This window comes from Haliaeetus leucocephalus, unplaced genomic scaffold (genome assembly GCF_000737465.1).
Source record: "Haliaeetus leucocephalus isolate CR32 unplaced genomic scaffold, Haliaeetus_leucocephalus-4.0 Scaffold2, whole genome shotgun sequence".
NCBI classification, from domain to species: Eukaryota; Metazoa; Chordata; class Aves; order Accipitriformes; family Accipitridae; genus Haliaeetus; species Haliaeetus leucocephalus.
Window position 1 is genome coordinate 16,832,260 of NW_010972438.1, and position 21,121 is coordinate 16,853,380.

Here is a 21,121-nt window from a genome sequence, read left to right on the forward strand (position 1 = left end):
CCGGGCGGCGGCTCGGCGGGTCCCTCCCCGTTCCGGTGTCGGGGGTTTGCGGGCCGTGCCGGTGCTGAGGGCGCTGCCTGCCGCCTGCCCGCAGCCAGGCGGGGCCGAGAGCTGCGCCTCCTGGCAGGCCGGACCGGTGCCGCCCGCCGCGGGCGCTTGTTGGGGCCCCTGGGGTCGAGCCCTCCCCTCCGCCCGGGCATGGGCACCGGGGGCGGGGGTGGGGGGGGGCACGGCCTCCTGGCCGGGCAGGGACCGGGCGAGCTCCGCTCCCGCTGCCCGTGAGGAGGGCAGGTGGGAAACCGCCCGTGCCTGCCGCCGGCGGGGAACGAGCCACGGGAACCGGGAAGAATCGCCAAAAATACCCTCTTCTCCTCTGGGTCCGGCAGTCTTCAGGCCCCTCGGGCTGGGTGTTGGACTGGCAGCTCACGGAGAATCACCCAAACCGTGATGTGAAGTAATAAATCTGCCTTGGTTATAGGGAGGAGGCGAGGCGCTGCTGGGAACCGGGACGGACGCATAGCTCCGGCCAGGCTATCGGTCCCGGAGCGTTCCATGGCGAGGTCACCCGGGAGCAGCACCGGGTGCGGCTCAGGTGTCCCGGGGGAGCCGGGGGACGGCCCAGGGTGGGAGACGCCAGCAGAGGCGGCTGCAGGACGTCGTCCTCCTTCGCCCTTCCTTTCCAATTTCCGTGTTTCTTGGTGCCCGTGTGTTCAGCCGCAGAGTTTTGGGAAGAAATCTCGGGCCCGGGGGGTCCTGCAGGAGAAGGCACCCCTTAGGACGCCGCCTCCTCTGGGGAGCAGCCCTGAGGCGCCTTTCGGGTGCTCTGCTGTGACTGTTTTGCTTTTGGCCTTGTGAGTTTGAAAGGAAGCAATGACATTTATTTTTTCCTGCCGCAGCGCCGCGGATCCCACACTCCTGTGGATCAGATGTCGTGAACCGTTTCTGGGCTGAGCTGGTTTTTCAGGTGAGTACGGCCATGGTGTGAGATGGTGCCCGGCCTGGCACTGCTGCGGCGCCAAAAGTGTGGCTGGTGGTGCCAGCTCTGCAAGGCTTGGTTTAGCTGTACCCGTGCTCACTGGGGTCAAGCAGAGCAGAGCCTCCCGCAGTTCCTACCAGGATGTGGTTTTTCTGTTACCGTAAAGCTGTGCAAGCAGCAGCTGCCATGAACAACTTTGTTTGGACAAAGTGTGTTTATAACACAGAGGTAAAGGTGAATTGTTTACTTCAACCTTCGCTTTCAAACCTAGCTCCTGTGAAAGTCCCAGGGGAGCGTCGCAACCAGTCCTTGTGACCAGAGCTGTGTTTCAAGGGAGAATAAAACACAAACAACTCTCCTGCAATGCTTTGGGTTGCAACTCCCCAGAGCGGTTGCTCTTGGTGGGTGAAAACGAGCAGGAGGCGTTTGCCAGGCTGCTGCATCCTGCAGTCAGCATGAGAGAGAAAAGACACCAAACAAAACAGGAAGCCTTGGCTGGGGTTATAAAAGCTCTTTTAGTTTAAAAAAAAGCCATCTGAAAGGAATACCGGTAATTCATTGCACCTGAGTGTGTTGGGGATGTTTTTTCTAGCTGGGTCTTCAGCTTCCTCTGAGCCTCTCTGGGTGCTTGGATCTGGATGTAGCGCTCAGCTCTGAACTGGCATGGTCCTTGTTTGGGTCATTAAAGGCCTGGGCTTCTAGGCTTTTTGACAAAGGAGCTGTGCTGGTCACAATGTTGCATCTGGTATCTATAAATGATAAATTATTTTATTATGGTCCCCTGATCCTTAGCCCAGTGCTGTGTATCTGCTGATCTGCTAGGTGATGTGGGCTCCCGGGGTGGCTTTCTGTTTCTCCTGGGTGCAAGGCTGGACATGAGCAGTGTGGCTGGTTCTGGGGAAATGGGGACAGTGCCTCTCCATCCCCCCTCCATAACCACCTCATTCCCAAGAGGCCCTGAAGCAGTATAATTTGTACCTGGTGACCAATTGGAACAGGCTGATGCAATGTGGGACTAATATACAGGAGGTTTCTGAGGGGTTTCCGCTGTCTTTAAGCTTCGCGCATAAGAGGCATTGGAAGTGGGTGTGTTTTGCTGCAAATAAATAGCTTTAGAGGGCAATTGCTTGTCCAAGTGCTAGTTTAACTCCCCTCCTTTTTCTTCTCTCCTCTTGCTGCTAGTGCATCAGGAGGCGTGGAGCACCAAGTGTCCGTCATGTCCGACTGGGTGCTCCTTGGGCTGATTGCCGCGCTGGTCGTGCTGCTGCTGCTGACCGTCTTTGGTTTCGTTGTCTACTCGGGGCTCTTCACGGAGGTGGTTGTGAGTGCTGGCTCCCCGCCTGTTGGCAACATCACGCTGGCCTACAAGTTCAGGGTAGGCGCATATGGTGAATCCGGGCAGCTCTTCACGGATGGCTGCAGCATCTCTTCAAAGCTGTGCTCCATTGGTGTCTACTACGACAACCCTCACACGGTAAGGTGTGCCTGGTGGGGCCGGCAAACTCTTGAGGTCAGCACCCAGGTTCCTGGCTCGGGATGCTCCCTGGCTGTATTTCAGGCACTTGCAGCTCATCCTCTGTAGATGAGCACTGGGGTTCACAAGGTCTCCCAGATCAGCAGAGGATGCTCTGTGGGGAAAGGGAGCTGAAAGCAGATGGTTTCTTGGATAACCCTAATTGGAAGGCATTGGGTGAGCAAAGCTTGCTATCTCCTGATAGCTCCTGCTGAACAAGTTATCAGCAGGATAATGGATCTGGTTGTGGAGCAGAGGCCAATGTTCATGACCACAAGGTGAGGCATTCCTTGTCACATCCCCTGGCTGCAGGAAGTGCAGCCAAGGCTCCTTCTGGACTTGCAGCTCTGTGGTTGAAAGCAGATCATCTCTTCAGCTTGCTCTGTCCTCATCCATACTCCTTCTCTCGTTTCTAGTGCTCTCATGAGTTTCTGAGCTTCCCTGTAGTCCTTTCATCCCCTGAGAGTTTTTACTGAAACCTCAGGTGATGCGTGCTGAGGGCTCCTGGCTGATGAAACAGTTACTCCATGATGCTCTTCAGGCTGAGAGGTGAGCAGAAAGTGCACTGCCTGATGGCTGCCAGACAAAGCTAAGTATTCCGGTGGGTACAGTCCAGGACAAGGAGCAAATAGAAGTGCATCAGAACTTGCTGGGGAATGAGGAGCCTGGCTGCTGATGCTAGGTAGCACTGGGGTCTCCAAATAACAGCATGTGGGCATTTGTCCGTGGCAGACAGCCTGGCTCCCCAGTAATTCTGCAGTAGCTAGTGTGACCGTGGAGGAATGCCGTGGGGGGGAGGGACGGCAGAGTGGCCAGCAGCTGTGCATGTGTGCTTGGGCACATGTGCTGGGGGCTGGTGTGGGGCACAGTGGGCTGATAGCTCTCGCCCAGTGCATCTGCTCTGGGGGTGACTGGTCCTGTTTTAGGAACCCTGTTTCATTGCTTGCAAGATGGTGCTCCCAGGGGTTGGACCTGCTTAGAGGGAACTTGTCCATGAAAACGTAGTGCTGAGTGGACTGTGACAGGAAGATATCGGAGGTGAGGAAGCACTGAGCTTGACGGTGCTCAGTGGAGCCTGGTGTGTTCAGCCACCTTCTGTCTTTGTGACGAGCTGACTTATCTTTACCTTCCAGTTTTTGCTTTTGCATCATGGGAGGCAGAGAAGAGACACTGCAGTGCCTCTTCCTGGCCTGGGAAAGAGGGTGGCAAAGAGGACTTCCCCCTCCCTGCGATGAGATGGGCAGAGGCAGAGTTCAGCTAGACGTCCTTGGACATTTTTTTCTGCAAGAAGTGTCATGTTTGGAGAAGGTGAGGGATGGGAGCCATGGGGAGTGCCTGGTGTGCTAGAGCCCACATGGTCAGAGTGGCCAATTCCCCTGCCACTAATTTGTGCCCTTATCCTTGTGTCGAGGTCCTCTTCTGGAGTTGAGAACCCTAGTGCTGCTGCTTCTTCCCCTGGCATCTCTGGGGGCAGAGCAGGGCAGTCGATGCTGACAGAATGGCTCAGCATCTGCGCTTGGTGCTGCCCTGCTCCAGGGATATGATGTAGACATGCCTGTGGTTGCCCTGCAGACCTTCTGCTTGGGCACTGTGCCTTGCCTCTCTGTTTGCCAAAGCGTGGGCTAGTGAAAGCTTGTACTGCTGAGGCCCACAGATACTGATAAGGATATTTGTGGTGACTCCTGCCACGGCTGGCACGGGGAGCGATTTCCCTGGCAGCACCAGGTGAGGCTGGGAAGGAGCAGCTCCTACATGACCCTGGAAAGTTGGGCTGTCCGTGCAGGATGAAGCTGCCTCCTCTTTCTGGTCCTGTCTCTTTCCTCTCCCTGCCTCTGTCACATCTCTGCCCTCAGCCTATGGTTGGAGCAGGCAGTGGGGCTTGTGCAGGCAAGTGCAGAACTTGTCTCTGGGTCTCTGGTGGCCATCCGGGGTTTTGGAAGCCAGCTATTTCTCCTTTTGCAGTCAGGTTTTTTGGGAGGGAAGACCTTCTCTGCTAGCATGGCTGAATGGCATCTGGTGGCCAAGGAGACCTGTCTTGGTGACTAGGGGAGGTTTCTCTGGATTCAGGCCTCAGCTGGTGGAGACAGCTCTTGGCCTGCTGTGGTCAAGGCACACTGGGACCTCTGCCTGGTGGCCCAGCTGGTGCCCAGTCCGGACTGGAGCATGCTACTGGTCTGGAGGCCTTTTTTCCACCCCCTGCTGAGGGTTCTCTACTCACTTGCCTGTGGACTGGCTACTGATCTGGCGTGGGTCACAGGTGCCTTCAGCTGGTGTATGAGCTGAGGGGAGCTCCTTGCACGGGGCAGGATGTGGTGGGGCCTTCGCAAAGGATGGTAGTGAATTTGTGTGGGTCTCTAGATATTTTGGAAGCTGTGTGGCCCCAGGCCTGTGGGTCAGGCTGGGAGATCCTGGTGGTGGTGCTGGGCAGGCGAGTTGCCTCCCTCTTGAAGCATGCTGGACAGGTGGTGCTCAGGATGGGCACAGCGAAGGCTCTGGGTGCTGCATGTGTGTGGAGTGAACCTGGAGGGTGCTGGAAGCTCTCAGGGACCAACAAAGCCATCTCTGCGACCAGGCGTCCCAAGCTCTGGAGGCCGTTGTGGTTGGCTTTTGTGATGGGAGCCTAACCTGCCCCCAAAGGCTTGGCAGGCAGCCCCACAGACCTTGCCCTTCTCTGGAAGGGCTGCCTTTGCTCATGACATTGGGCAGGTGACATTGACCTGAGCCTCCTGCCTTCATCGGCTCTGTGGTGGCTGGGACACAGCGGGGCTGTGCAGGACATAGCTGTGGTGCCTGGGGCTCTGCATGGTGGCAGGACCCTCCTCTCGCCTGACACACGTGAGCATGTTGTCAGACCTTGGTCTGCCAGAGCAGCTGGGATGCTGGTGGGACCTTCCACGGGCTGATCTGTGGCTCCTAAATTGGTTCCCACAGAGATTTGCGTCTCACCAATGAGCAGGCCAGGCCAGGCAGGGTGCTGGGAGTGAGGATGTCCTTGGTCAGGATGGGCAGAGGGCTGCCTTGCCTCCAGGCAGGTGAAGAAGGGGCCAGTTTTGGGTGGGTTGCTTAGTGGGGGACTGCAACACTCGTGTCTGGTGTGCTGGCTCAGGTGCTGAGCACCCGGCATCCCATGGGGTGCCCCTGGTGCTTGTACCTGCTGTAGCCATGATGGCATGGGAGATGGTGTGTGCTGCTCGCTCCTCGTTCCTGGAGGCCCAGTGAGGTGGGATCAGTCACCCAGGCTGCCTTTTGTCTGCGAGGAAGAGATGATCTCCTCCTCTTCCTTCTCCTTCTCAATGCTCTCCTGACCTCGGTCAAGCACCTTCTGGCAGAGGCTGATCCGCCTGGAGCTGGCTCCCCACTGCGAATGTTGACTTGTCACCAAAAATAGACTTTTTGTCATCAGGCAGCAGAACGTGCTTGCTGCCTGCTGTGTCCCACAGGGTCCCTGGCTGAGTGCCAGCGGGCTCTGGTCAGACAGCCACCTCGATCCTGGTTCTTGGCCACCGGCTCCTGAGGGTTTTGATGCCCCTGGTGCTGTGGCAGGAAAGGGCTGATGACCGGCACGTGCCAGTGTGGCATTTGCTGTGCTGGCGGACTTGTGGCCAAAGGAGGCTCTTGCTAGGAGAGTGGATGGGGATGCCAGAGCTGGAGAGCAATGGCCGTGTGCCGGCTCTCAGCTGGGAGCGGGGCCGGGGAGAGCCCTGTGGCATGTGGGCTGCCTCGGGGTCACACAGGGCCTCAAGGCAGCCTTCATCACCGGCGTCCCCGGGGCTCCCCGCTGGCTCCTGGCTCTCCGGCATTCACACAAGGATGCTCCCTGAGTGCTGCCGAATTCCTGCCAGCAATGTTTTATGTGTTTTAATGGACAAGATTAATATTAATTTGCACTTTTTTTTTCTTTTCCCTTTTTATTTAATATTTAGCAGCCCAGAGGACTTCTCCCTCCTTCTCCCACCTCTGGCAGGAACAAAAATAACTCCTCAGCAAGGACTGGATGTGGCAGGCGGGTTTGTGCTCAGCTCCAGCCAAGTGCTTCTGCTCACATTTAGCTGTAGGCACGCGCTAGGGCCTTTTGCCTGCAGTCCACATGTTTGCGTGCTCAGTCTGTGTCCAAGTGTTGGATGGATGAGGCCAAAACGCTTTCTGAATGCAGGAATGGGTTTTATCCCCATAGGCAAAGCTGTAGATTAATAGATTAACTAATCATTTGTAAAACTTCTCTGTCAGGGCACTTGAGGGAGCAGAGGCTTTGATCAGCACCTGGCCACCCCGAAATGATTAATTTGTTAGGGAAAGGCTGGTTTTAACCAAAGTATTTCCTTCCCTCCTTTGAGACAGGCTTTGCCAGGCAGGGGAGGAGGCAAATCTGCCTTGCTTCTGTCCTTGAGAAAGTGCCTGCGGGGCTGCATGCTACAAAAAAGAAAGTTAAAAGGAGAAGGGAGGAAGCAAACATGCCTGGCCCGAGTGGTGCTGCCCACTCCAGCAGCTCGCGTCCTTCCATCAGTTGCTCTGGGGCTGGGGGTGAACTGTTTTTGCTGAGGATGTAAATGGAGATTTTGTGTTTAAAGGAATTTTATCTAGATTTCCCTTATCTCCTTGCTTCATCTGGGCCTTTCCCCATGGATGCCTTTTACTGCTGCCTCTTGCTGTCTCTGGGGTGGATCTGCTTCTCCTTCCCTGTCCCAAAGCAGTGATGCTCGGCACAGCCCTGTCTGCAGCTCCCTCTTGCAGCACAGGAGGGCAAGAGTGAGCCATCAGGCACGCCAGTCCCCAGCCTCATGGCTGCTGCTGCTGTTTCCGACAGTCTGTTTTCTTCCTTCCTATTTACATTTGCTTGTGTTTCCCCTCCGGGATGGTCCTGCCGTGCAACATTAAAGGGTGTTTAAGGGAAAGGGAGGGGCAAGGAGTGCGGTGTGGGGTTGTTATGCTGCAGGAGGAGATGTGGCTGAGCTTTAGCACAGGCAAAGTTAGGGATGAGGTTGGGGAGCACAGAGTGGAGATCCCCTTGGTGGGCACATGGGGTTGGGAGGTGGTAACACGCTGGCCTTGCCTGCACCCTCTCTCTGCCTCCCATCATCCCGTGACAGCTTCGTGATGCCAGTGTCTGCAGGGTGTCTGCCTGTCTTGCTGCTGCTGTCAGGCGTCCTGGCAGGTCCTGGTGAGTTTTGCTGCCTTGTGTGGTGGGAGTTTGGAGACTTTGGTTCTCCAGCCCTCACCAGAGGAGGTTGGCAGAAGGTGGCCAGACTTGTGCATCTGCTGCTCCTGGTTGCTGGCTGCCACATCGTCTCGTTATCCAGCAGGCTGGAGAGCAGGTGGCAGGGAAGCACTAACACTTAGATGGTGTCCCCTTCCTTGGTGCCCTGTGTACCCCTTGTTCTTCCTGCATTCTTTTTTTAGGTAGTGTGCCTGGGAGGAAGGAGCCCTGTCTCTGCCTGCTGGCTCCTTCTCTGAACATCTCTTTGGGGATGGAAAAAACACCAGCTCTGCTGGGGACAAAGGCTGGAGTTAAAGGAGGGAGCTGGGCTCTTATCTCAGCAGTAGGAAGGCACATTGTGTCCTTGGGTGGTATTGGGGGGCAGTTCCTGGGCCCTCCTGCCCCCTGCCATGTTCTTGCCTAGTGCCATGGGTAAATGTGAACTTGAGTGGTGGGATTTTGTTAAAAAACAGAAATGAAAGCTATGGCCTGGTTTGGCTTTGGTGTGGAGATGGCTGGAGTCCCGTGGGCTGTCACTGTGCCTGGAACAGAGCCCTGAGCACCCCCTTGCTGGGCTGAGAGCCCTGCAGCCTCCTGTCTTAATGGGAGACATCCCCAAATCAGGAAAGAGAGCATGTTTTATGTTTTGTGTGGTGTTGGGATCCAGGATGGAAGGGGATGTTTTTCTCTTCGTGTTGCTACAAACAGCTTGGTGCCTGCATGCAAGTCTTACATGCCTCAGTTTTCCCACTCCTAAAACTGTGCTGGACTGAGCGTGCCCACTTAGGAGGGACCCAGCAGCCTCTAGATTTCTCTCTGGCTTAGTGCCAGTGGCCTGTGCTGGTGTGTTGTGTTCTCAGGAGGTTGTTGGTGCGCCGGTGGCCCTGCAGGGTGACCTCCTTGGGGGTGGGATAGAGGCAAGCTGGGCAGGTTGTGGTCACATCTCTTTTTAGCCCCTCCCAGAATCGCAGGAGTGTCCTGCAGATGGGGATGGCTGTGAGCATGTCTCAACAGCAGGGTCTGTGATGGGGGGTCAGGAAAGACACTTTCTGCAGTGGCTGTTACCCAGGGCGGGTTTGGGTGAGCAGCCTGCTGGGGTTTAGTTCTTTTCTGCCACAAGTCCCTCTGCCCCCCAAGGAGGGGAGCAGTACCTTCCCCGCTGGGTGGTGAGCTTAGGCTGTGAGGAGCGTGGACAGTTTGGGCCTGGATCAGTCTTGGTTAGGAGCAGGCCCCTGGTTTGGTGTGCCTGATCATGCTGGACCGTTGCATTTACCCTGGTTCGTGGTGGTCTCCTGCCTCCATGCTCAGCAGGTTGAGGTTTTGGCCAGTCTTAAGCCTCTCTCCTTCTGATGCTGTCTGTCTGTCCCCCTCAATCAGGTGCCTCCGGAGAAGTGCCGCTTCGCCATAGGCCGAATCCTGAGCGAGGGAGATGCAAAGCCGTCGGAAGAGCAGATCAAGCGGTTCCAAAAGTATGGCTTCAAGATCTTCTCCTTCCCTGCTCCCAGCCACGTGGTCATGGCAACCTTCCCGTTCACTACGCCATTGTCCATCCATCTAGCAGTCAACCGTGTCCACCCAGCCCTTGACACTTACATCAAGGTAAGCAAGTGTGGCATGAAGAGTGTTGCATGTGTTTGGTGGACTGTCAGAGGCTTCTCTTGCTGACAGCTGATGGGGCTGCTCTGATGTGTCATCTCTTGATGTCTTCCCTTGGGCACTACCATCAAGATCTTCTCCTTTTGCAGTCTGGCAGGTAGTTCCCCAGCAGGGATGTCCTCTTATTCACTCCACAGGCGCAGGGGTGTCTTTTCTGGTGTTTTTTGTTTACGAGAAGCAAGTTCTCATCTGACGGCTCGCTACTCTTCTCCTTAATGCAGAGATAAAAGCTGGTTTTCCCCCTGAGTGTCTTGCTTGTTGTTAGGATCTGGCAGGTACGTGCCCCTTCGGTGTAATGCATCGTGCCGTGAAACTTCTGTTTCAAGTGCCAGCCTCGCCGGTGGGGCAGCTGTCTTCTGCAGGGGTGGGAGGAGAAGTTAGAAACTTTCTGGCCTGTGGGCTTATGAAGACTTGGTTTCAAGCAATACATTGAAATTTGTGACCCTTGGCCCTGGCTGAGCAGCTGGCTGCTGCAGGCTGTGTTCGCCCTTGCCCCCGAGCGGAGCAGGTGGCCATCCCCCCTGCTTCTGGTCTTTTTGATGCTTGCTCTGGCTGCCAGACCAGCTGCAGCAAGGGTGTTCCCAAGCAGCACATCTGACACAGGCAGCTCCAGATCCAGGCTTTCTGGAGAGCGAGGATGGTCCTGGCCAGCTGGGCAATGGAGGGAAGGGACCATCCTTCCTGGTGGGGGAGGATGCTGGGGAGGGGCCAGCGCTCAGCCCCTGGCTTATCTGACTGTCGAGTTCTGCCGCTTTCGTTTGTTCGTGTTGAAATGCACTATTTATAAACTTGCTTTTCCTGGCGAAACTCCCAGCCCCGTGGGGGAACCATGCAAATCCCTCCAGCCTGTGCTGTGCCGCAGGATGGCTGCCCGGGTGCCAACCCCAGAACCTCAGTCAGGGGCTCTTTGCTGACCCTCTTGTCCGCCACGGCCTTAGGGAGCTGACTGCTGGTACCGGCAGAAGGTGTGTTAATGCCGGCAGTGGGTGAGACCGCCGCTGCTTGTGCTCCCCCTGTGCTGGAGAGCTGGTGGAGTGCAGAACCAGTTCCCCATTCTCCTTTTCTCACTCCATCCTCTCTATGTCTCTTCCTGGAGCTCTGCCGGCTGTTTTGGTGCGGGGGGTATTGGGCACTGTTGCCAGCCCTGCGGCGGACGCGTGGGCATGCAGGGAGGGGGCTGGCACGGTTGGGAGCATCAGGTTGGCTGTGGGAATGCTCGGCGACGCGGGGCTGACGCTGCCTTACTTGGGTAAAGGTCCCGGCAAGCGCATCTGTCGCATGAGAGATGGAGTTGTTAGAGCTAAAAAGGGAACCATGGGTTGTTCTGGGAGCACCTGGCAGCATTTAATGGGAGCGGCCGATTTCAATTAAAATAAATAACTGAAATCATATGGAAACGCAGCACCCAGGGCTGCCTGCGGAGGGAGGGGACACATTTTGATCTCTGCCCCAGTCCCAGCAGCACCTGTGTCAGGGCACGTGCCTGTGTCCATCCCCAAGTCCTGCAGCAAAGCGTGGCCCCCACACCCGTGTTAGACCGACCGTGGGGACACAGGCAGGGAGACAACGGGGTTGCCTTGGGGCAGAGGGGAGTGGGTGCTGCCATTCCCTGTGTGCTGCACTGTGGGGATGCCCTGGCCTTTTCTGACATGGCATGGGGGACCTCGGAGGCCGTTGGTAACAGCATCCCTGCTGCTTCTGCATCCCTGATGCTTCTGCATCCCTGATGCTTCTCCCACTGGCTGGACCGTGTGTGCCCCTGGGGCTGTGCCGGCAATTCCTGGGGTGGAGGGACCAGGAGGGAGGGGGGGAAACTTTCATGGAAACAGGTGACCTGTGCCCGCTCGGTGGTGGGAATGGGGGTTGCCATGGAGACAGCTTCTCCAAATAGCATCCTTCATCCCACCCCCGGCGCCTGGCTCCCTTAAGCAACCCGACACAGCAGCGAGACGGAGATTTGCTTTATTTATTTATTTCACGCTGCGCCTTCTTTGAGAAGGGTGCTGTTAATGAGAGCCAGGGGTCAGGCCTGCCGAGGGTGCGGGACCCCTGCTGCCGTCCTGGCGGCCGCAGGGAGGAAGGGGGTGGGATGGCAAAAGCCAGGATGCGTGAAAGGGGGCTCAGTGGCAGAGATGAAACACTGGCTCCCATGGAGAGAGGGAATTAGCTGAAGTGGAGGGAGGATGGCATGGCTATCTAGTCATAGGAAGGAGGTGTGGGAGAGCAGGGGATGGAGAGGGAGGTGGAGGAGGCAGGGAGAGGGGTGGAAGGTGGGGAAGAAGTGTGGAGAAAGCTTTGGAGGTGCTGAAAAATAGGGAAAGGGAATAGGAGGAGAAGGGGACTGGAGGGGACGTGTGGGGTGAAGTAGCTGAGGGTTTGGGGACCAACTGAGGGAGCAGGACTGTGAGAGGTGGTGGGGAATTCTGGGGCAGAGCTGGAGGAAGCCCCACTGCGGGTGGCCCTCCAGCGCCCTTCCCACGGCATCCCCTGAGGCTGACTGTTGGGGATGTCAGGCCCCTGAGGCCAAAGGCTGGTGGCTGTGGAGAGGGAGCGTGGCTCCCTCTGGACTTGCTGGTGCCGTGCTGAAGTTACTGGGGATGCCTGGGCTCAGGTGTCCTGGGCAGTGCAGGTGCAGTGGTGCTGGCTTTCAGCAGTCTGGGCTTTGTGTGTCCCGGTCTGCTGCTGCTTTGGAGGGACAGGGAAGATTAAAAATAAAATTTATAACAATAATTTAAAAAAATAAATAGGTTGGTAGAGTCTCTTTTATTAGGGATGGAAGGGAGATGGGCTGGCACTGAGCAGGAGGCACTGTGGTCAGGCTTCCCTTGCAGTGTGCCTTCTTGCCCCCCTGGGTCTTACGGGGCTCAGGAGCTGGCATTTCCGTGACTCTTTGGGTGCAGACATAGCTTTTGGGAACTATGGGGAAATGGCTGCAGCCATCCCCTGCAGGTAAGAGAACATCGGTCCCCTGGGATGGCAGCCTGGCAGCAGCAGCAACTTGCTGGCTAGAATCGCCTTTGAAGAAACCCAGGAGAGTATGCTGGCTCATTGCTCTGAGCGCGGGTTATTTAAGGCATAGACTGGGGTTATTTAGTGTCCCTTGAAAGCATTTCTTCCCTAATAGCTCCTGCTGATGGTCCTCCCTGCTGCCAGGCAGGTATGCCCCGCTTTCCCCGGGCATACGCTCCTGCCCCACGGCACAGCTACTGGTCAGACCTGGCAGTCCCAACTCCTGGATGCAAAGGAGAGCTCCTGCAAAGCTCTTCCCTGGTGGGGAACCTTTCTCACAGTTCTGGGAGTGGGTTATTCCCCTGTAACCTTCTGCCATTTCAAGAAGCATTTATTCTGGCTTGGGTGTAACAAGCTCTCCATGGTGGACTGTGTATGCCTGCATCTCTCTGCATCTGTGCTAGCATCTAGTGGGCACTGCCAGGTGGGTGGGCAGGCTTGGATTTCTGAACCCCTGGGCTCCTCTGGCAGCTGGAGAGGTGGCTAATCGCATCTGAGGTGGAGCTGGCAGGCGTCTCCCACTGCAACCCTAGAAGTGACTGGCTCAACCTGGCCCTTTTCTGTGGGCTTTTGGGTCAGTTTTGTGCTCTCTGCAGCCGAGGAGGATGTGCAAGTGGAGGGATGAAGGAGGAGAGCAATGCCAGCATCATCCTGGCTGCCTTGCACCCTGCTCTGAACCAAAGCACGGGCTGGTTGGTTCCAAACTCTGACTCTGCCTAACTTAGAAAACTGGGGTTTAATCTCTTTAGCTGGTCTTGAAAAGGCATCCTCCAACTTTCAGCAAAACCCCCAGCTTTTTCCCTTCCTCCGGGCTCTGTATTAGGATGTTCCCCACCTCCATGGGCTTGTGAATCACTGCTTTACAGTGCATATCTCGAGCAGCAGCGGCCAGCATGGGCTCTGTGATGCCAGGAAGGATTTGCGTGGCTATCATGTTGGCTCCTGCCTGGCATGGGCTGCCACGCTCCTCCACACCTTGGCCCCCCATCTACGGGGAGCTGAGGTATAGTGCTCCATAAGCTGCTAGAAAGACATGGCTTGCTCCCATTTACAGCCAGGGAAATGTTATTTCTTTGGCCACTAGCTTGGAGCAAGCTTTGTTCCCCTTGTCAGCTATGGCACTTTAGGATGCGGTCACCTCTTGCCTCTCTCTTTGATAAGCTAAATACACAGAGGTTGTAAAGTCTTCCACTGGCATATTTTCCAATCTTAATTCCTGTGTCTTTTCTTGAACCTTTTTTTTTTGACCTGTTTTCAGCTTAGAAAGTTCTCTGACTTGTCGTTAGCACAAATGGATGCTTTATTTCAGCAATGGTCTTATTGCTGAGGTGCACAGATCTCTGGAGATCTTGTCCCTTGCCGTGGACCCCCGGTCATGGGTTTGTTCCGAGCCAGCTAACAGTGACTTCAAACATGTGCTGCTGTCCTTTGATGGAGTTGTAGTTTCTTGATTAAAAATGGGAAGTGGTACCAAGTCCTACATCCTCTGAGTTCAAATGAATGGCACAGGTGCTGGTTCATTTATCAGTCAAGCCCACAATCCACACAAAAATAAATCACGTTTGCCAACAGGATCTGGTAGCTGTAAATGGGTGTTGGTTGGCATTAATTATGCCGGTCTCCTTTGCTTCCTGGTGATCTGGTCCGGTTACAGCCATCAGTTTATTTTGCCTTGGCTCAGTCTTTGCCTGACCAGCCTGCGCTTGCCTGAGGTAGCTATTTACCCATTTGAATATTGGCAGGTACAGACTGCTGTCTCTCCTAGGACTTCCTAGCATCTCCAGCTGGCCAGAGACCACCCTTTGACATGTGGAGAGTTTGTCAGCCGGGACTTTACCGTGTTTTAAATATATGTTATCTAGAGCTGTGAGCTGTGTGTTATATCTTCCCATGGAAGAGCAAACATTTCACCCACACCCTCTGCCTATATTGTCTGGCTTTGCCCTAAATCCGTTGCAGAAATACTTGCTGAATGCTCCTCCCTTCTTGGTGGTGCCACCGAGGTTTCCCCTGGCTGATGTGTCCAGGATCTGTGCCATCCTTCAGACTATCCTCCCCTACCCAGAGCCCTGAATGGCTTCTTAATGTGAACGGCTTTCTGTCTGTAGAGGACTAATAACGTAAACATGGTCCTTTACGGCAGCTAACTCCCGGTGCCCAGTGCCCTTGTGAGTATGGCTGCACCTCATCTTTCCTCTCCTGCTCCCTGGACCACACTGCCACGGCTGCTGGCTTTGCTCAGATCTGTTGACGTTTTTCTCACACTTGTTATAAATGAAAGTCTGCGTAGCTACGCTCCCATCCCAGACGGTTTGTGTTTTAAAGGCAAAACCATGGAGCGATCATTTTGCTTGGCTGTGTTGGGGAGCTGGGGTCGGGGGTTGGCAGCTGGTAAAACATTTGCAAAGAAGGCTCAATTATTGGGATGTTTTTCCACTTGAATTCTTTCTCCTGGCTGATTTAGTTTATTTATTTTGGGCTCTGTGAATGAAGCCTTTTTAAATACCAGCTTGCCATGTGTGAGCAGTCCAGGCTGCATCTGCGTGTGTGAGACCCAATCGCAGTGGCAGCTCCAGCTGATCAGCTCCCACCTGAGGTTTTCCTCTGGGTGTCTAGGAAGTACTTCAGATGCCCAGCCCTCTCTGCTGATGCTGTTCCTCAACCATAGCTTTGCTTGTCCCCATGAACTCCTTTGGTCTCCTGCGAGCTCTGGAGACCATGGGCTGAAGACCACTGCCCAAGGTGGAGCCCTTACTGACCCAAGGCCACTCAAAGTTGTATATTCATCTCCCCAGGGAGGATGAGGAGCAGGATACCTTTATCCAGAACTTACCACCACCAGCCTGGGACTTTGGTGCCTTCAGTGTCTCATCATGCAGGCCTGGAAGGACTCATCCAGATGACCCCCCTCCTTGCATCAGCAGGTCACCCTGCCTGTGGCTTTCTGGGAGATGGAGCTCTCCATCCTCCTCCTTCCATTTTTCTGTGCCCCAAGGTGACCATGGGGAGAGAGGTGGTGCCTCGGCTGCCTGGCTAGGTGGGATGACCTTCAGTTTAAGACCACATGCGCTTGAATATAGGTCTGTAGAGTTCTCAGAAAGACAGGAGGTTATCTGATGCTGCTGTTAAGCGATCTTCATGCATCAAATAAAAACGAGGGGGGAAAAAAAAGCCCTTGAGAGTCACAGAGGATTTGATGTGTCTAACTTGTATTGATGGCAGAGACGAGACGAGACCTGACAGCATGACAGGCTGCTGGGCCCTGGGCTGGCAGGGCCTTCGAGTAAGGATACAGACTCTGGGGGAAGTGTTTTGGGAGCCCATGCATGTGTCTGCATGGGTCCCAAGCCGGGTTGTATGTTGGGTCATGTGTGGTTTGTGCACTGCAGACAGACCTTGCTAGCACCCAATGTCCACCGGTTGTGTACCTAGGGGCTGCAGCAGCAGCAGGTTGGGGCTGTCCCCATCAGTTGTCCCTGAGAAACTGCTGGTGTGGGTGTATCCACAGACTGGTAATATCTCCAGTGGGTGGTACTTGGTTGGGGTGGGGAGGTGGCTGATGATGGGAAACCCTGGGGAGGTGTGGATGCTCAGGGTGGACGGTGCAGGCTCACTCCTGGTGGAGGGTGAGAGTTTTTTCCTTTCTAGATTTTTTTCGCTTTTGTTGGTTTTTTTGACCTCAGCGTTATGGTCTGACTCAGAGTGGGGGATTGATGACAAGCCACCTCTCTGGTTTTGCCCTACTGGTGATAGCCAGCCAGCAAAAGAGTTTGGAAATGAGGGGGGAGAAACAAGATGCATCCTACTTATTTTCCCCTCTTAGAAACAAAACCCAACTCAAATGCTGCTCTGGCTTGTTTTATCCTATGACCAAGGAAGCCCTCAACGGTGTTGTTTTTTTGCCTGTCACTCATATCTGTGAGTGCTACATCATGGATTGAGATTGTCTTCTCCTTTAGGAGCCCCCTTGGGCTTGGGGATATGTTGGGTGTTTGCAGTCTGCTCCCGCAAAGGGCAGTGGAGCACAGCCTGATGCTTGCAGCATCTCCCTGCAGCCAGGGAAACCGAGGCATGGGGGATGTCGGATCCAACCTGCCACATGCTGCTGAGGTCTTTTACCGCTGCTTGAGGCCACAGGAAAAGAAGGGAGAGCAGAAGAGGGTAATGTCAGAGACGGCTTTGGGTGAGTGTTCCTGGTTGCCTGGGGGCTGGTGGGCATTGGAGAGTGTGGTGGTACATGTCACGCTCCCTTCTCTCACCTAGGCTTTATGCACCCTGTTTCTGCTGCTGGTAAAAGAGGTGATGTAAGTAGATGAGAGTTGGGCCTTATTTTAGGATAAGACAGTTTAAGGATGGGTGCCTCAGCAAGCTACAAGTCTCTCCCTACCCATCTTTGGCTCCCCACCAGCCTGGTTGATGTTGAGGATGAGTGCTGGAGTAGCTTGGCCAGCAGTGTTGGACACCCTTGGCTGCTGTGTGCTCTCTACCAGGAGCCAGTGAAGCCCTTGATCTTGGGCTGGCCAGGAGGAGCAGGCAAGGGATGGGCACCATGATACTCCAGCCCGAGCCTCTCCAGAAGGTGACGTGCGACCACAGGAACCAGAGAGGGACCCCGAGGTGTCTCTGCACAGGCTTGGCACCTTCGCGGGCACATTCATCTCCCACTGACCTGCACTGACAGCTGGTTTTCAGCGGTCTCGCTCCAGCGAGGCCGCCCGCTCGCTGCTGGTTGGCAACCCCCAGCTGCATGTCACATCACATCAGTTCGCGCATTTGCGGCGACTTTTATTTATTAAATATTTTTAGCGACAAAACCCTCCGAAGAAGTTTCAGTCCTGTGAGTGGAAGTGACCTCCTTGTCAGCATTGTGCTGGGGATCGGGCAGGGGAGGGCAGGAGGCCCACAAGGTCAGGCTGGGAGCTGAGCTAGGTGGAAGGGGTTTTTGGTGGGCAATGTTGTTTAATGCCATAGTGACCTTTGGACCCGGCTCAGGATCAGCTTGTGCAGCGGAGCGGGTCCGTTTAACCTGTGTCTGCAGGGAAATGCGCTCCTCCTGTGCCGCTAATGGAACATATGGGGATCCAGGGCTCTGCGTCACGTCTCCTGCCACTCACAGCAGGCATCCCCGCTTTCCCACTTCTCCAGAGGAATTTGGCAGCCCCAGGCCACTATTCATCTGCTGTCAGTTTTTCCTTGGTCCTTGCCGGCGGGCAGGCAAGTGGTGACTTAGCACTGGTTGTGCTTCGTGTTCAGTGCTGGGCACTGCCCTGACAGAGCCGGCATGGCCAACTTGAGCCAGGCACACCAGTGTGCACTGGTTGGCATGTGTACTGGCTGCCCGGCGCATGCCGGCACCATACCTGCTGCTCTGTCACCTTGTGCTCGCAAGCGCCTTTCCTCTTGCAAGCGCAAGCGTGCAGCTTCTGTTTCGGCTCTGCTGTTGGGTTGTACAGGGGCAGGTGTAAACCGCAGCTCTTGTGGCATCACTGCTTTAAGCAGAAAAGAGGTCTTCTGACCAGCTTTGAGCTTCAGTAATTACAAAGGCTTCTTCCCTGCCTCTGCAGCTTGTCTCATGTGAAATCACCTGCTTTTTTCCCCAACTTTTTGTTGACTCCATGCAACCATCTGCTGCAGCAGCAGGCAGAGGAGTCCTCGTTGCGGGGAAGTGGCTGGTGTGGGACGCACGGTCCTGGCCACTGTGGCCTTCCCAGTTCTAATTGATCACAGAATGGGAACAACCCAGGTTGGAAGGGACCTGGAAAGATTGTCTGGTCCAACCTTTCATGTGAAAGGCAGTCTGGATGAGGTTATCTAGCAGCCAATTGCATCTTGAAAGCCTCTGGCAATAGGGACTCCACAGCATCCTGGGGAGGTTGTTCCAGCTGGCGGCTCACCCTGGGTCTCTGCCACTGCGGGTGCTTCCTGTGACATCCAGCATTTTGATCCTATTACCATCCCAGCTCCTTTTCCAGGAGCATTTCCGAAGGCAGCTTCTGGAAGGAGAACAAACTTAAAGTGCCTGCCTTCCCATGCATGCTAAGCTGTGCAGGCATCCCTGATGGCCTGACGGCCAAAAGCCTGGCCCGGTGCTGCCTGTCAGCCGATGGTCCTGCCAGGGGGCATTTTCATCCCGAGAGGGAAAGAGAAGCCACCTCGCTCTCCCAGCTGCCACTTTGGAAAGCTGAGGCTCGCAGTCTCATAACGACTTACCCAGCCTTGCAAAATTGTCACAGAGATGAAGCTGCTCAGACACAAAGATTTGTTCCCCCCTCGCCTTTGCAGCAAGGATTAATGATCATGGAGGAAGCTGGGGATATTTCGTACGGCTGTCCAAGGGAGACAAAGAACTGAAATGGTTTGCCTTGGGCAAGGAGGGGGAGTAAAATACTACAGTGCTTTTCTGTCAGATCTCTTTATCGACTCAATCTGTACGTGTGCTCTCCCCAGATGTATTTATAGAGAATCCCAGAGGATGCAGTTGGCTCAAAAGGTTTTCTTTGTCAGGCATTGGAGACAGGTCCAGCTCTCTCAAGCAGTGACACCGTCCCAAACCTTGGGGTATTCCCTCCTTGCCATCTAGTCAATTAACTCAAGGATGAGATTGATCTGCCTCTCTGCAGTTATTTTAGCAGTGTCCTAATGAGTTGTTTCTGGGCTGGTTCTTCCCCTTAGCCCTCTGAGCCACACCTTGCCAGCTGTGCCAGGCTTGAGAAACAGCAAAATGAACCTGATCAAATGCGAAACAGCTTCTTAGAAATACTGCTCTTTTCCAGCAAATGCTGTTGGCCCAGTTTCCCTGGCTGTGAAGCTCCCACTTTGAAACCTGTGGAGCAGGGAGATAATACATTTGAAAACAGTGGCATTTTTACCTCCAGAAAAGGGACCATTGTGCTATGACTAACTTGCACATTTTCAATTCTAGTTGGGTATAAAATGGTAGGAAAGGCCTCGCTTCGGGGAGGGCAGGAGAATGAAAACATTTCTCTTCTGTGCTGAGTTAAAATATGGATGGATGAGTCGCGAGGTTGGGTGGTGATCAGATCACAGGGATGAAAGAACAAAATCAGTTCTTGCTCCTTCCCGTGCTGAGAGCTTATGTGCCGTAGGCGAGACGCTGGCTTTAGGGCTGCATTGGTGGCTGGAGCACCAGCGAGGCGGCTGAGCCCAGCTATTTGTTCCAAAGCAGAGGGTCACACTGAAAGTCCCTCAGGGTCTTTTCTTTTGACAGGGCTATATGTATCATGGAATCATAGAATGGTTTGGGTTGGAAGGGACCTTCAGAGATCATCTAGTTCCAAGCCCCCTGCCATGGGCAGGGACACCTTCCACTAGACCAGGTTGCTCAAAGCCCCATCCAACCTGGCCTTGAACACTGCCAGGGATGGGGCATCCACAGCTTCTCTAGGCAGCCTGGTCCAGTGTCTCACCACCCTCACAGTAAAGAACTTCTTCCTTACATCTAACCTAAATCTACCCTCTTTCAGATTAAAGCCATTACCCCTTGTCCTATCACTACATGCCCTTGTAAAAAGTCCCTCTCCGGCTTTTTTGTAGGCCTCCTTTAGGGACTGGAAGGCCTCTATAAGGTCTCCCTAGAGCCTTCTCTTCTCCAGGCTGAACAACCCCAACTCTCAGCCTGTCTTTGTAGGAGAGGTGCTCCAGCCCCCTCTGGCCATCTTCCTGGCCTTCCCCTGGCCTCGCTCCAACAGATCCATGTCCTTCTTATCTTGGGGGCCCCAGAGCTGAACACAGTACTCCAGGTGGGGCCTCATATATATATATATACAATGTACATATAACCCTCTCTGTCCTCTCTGCGTGCCTGCAGCAGCTGTTGCCCTTCGGATGCTGTTAGAGTTGATGCTGCTGCGTGCTGGTGGCCTTGGGCGGAGGCAGCAGGCTGGAGGTGTCCTGAGCTGCCAGTCCTCGTGACTGCAGCAGACGCAGTGGTCTGTGGAGCTGCTCACATCTTGGGAAGGCTTTCATGGGCTCAGTGTGTGCGTTTTCCTCTGTTTATGCTGTTGCCTGGTGGCTGTTGCTCTCCCCACACCCGTAGGGACTCGCAGCCTTTGTGGAGCAGGTGCAGGGTATGGAGAGGTGCAATGGTTCGGTGCAGACCTATGTACAACCAGTACATCCTGTCCTGCCTTGAGGAGCCAACCCCCAATGCTGAACTCTGGTTGTCTGGAAAATCATGCTGCCAAATCCTGGCCTTCTTGAACTCCTCCAGATTTGCCAGGACTGGGTTCATCTTTATGGTCTCCAGCTGCCTCTGCTGTTGCAGGGCTCCAGAGCAGCTTGCAGCCCGGTCTGTGAGCTCCTTGAGAGAGGAAGGTCGAGCTGTGCTTAATTCTTGGCTTGCAGGCTTTTGGAGAGTGCCTGGGACCCCTCAGCTCCAGAATTCCTTTTGTCCCATTTCTTTTCCAGCATATGGCAGCTTGTTCCAGCCTCTCTACTTCAGCCAAACCAGGAAAAATCAGAGCCTTTGATAGAAACGTTGGCAGTTTGTAACTCCAGCACTTGTGCCTGGAGCTGGCAGGGATGACTCCAGGTTAGAACTGCCCCAAGGCAGCTGATGATGGTCTGCAGCCTGGTGAGAATGTCCAGGCTTCCTGGGCTGCTTCCCCTGCTCCATCCTGGATGAGCAGCAAGGCATGGTGAACTTCTTTGCCTTTGTGGCCAGCGGGCTGGGTGGGTAGGCACCTGGCGCCTCTCCTCTTCTCCCAATTGCACAGGAGTGAGAAAAGGCATTTGTTCCTCTGCTGTCAGACCA

At 54.8% G+C, this 21,121-nt stretch overlaps 1 protein-coding gene across 1 annotated transcript in view; it reads left to right on the top strand.

Annotated features, from left to right (window-relative positions):
* Positions 1-902: 902 nt before the first annotated feature.
* The window catches only part of TEX264 (testis expressed 264), a 42,670-nt gene continuing 22,451 nt past the window's right edge, over positions 903-21,121 (top strand). Inside the window, exons 1-3 of the mRNA XM_010572800.1 lie at positions 903-964; positions 2,159-2,450; positions 9,061-9,282. Coding sequence (XP_010571102.1) covers positions 2,193-2,450; positions 9,061-9,282 — 480 coding nt within the window. The 5' untranslated portion in view covers positions 903-964; positions 2,159-2,192. The remainder of the gene's footprint in view (positions 965-2,158; positions 2,451-9,060; positions 9,283-21,121) is intronic.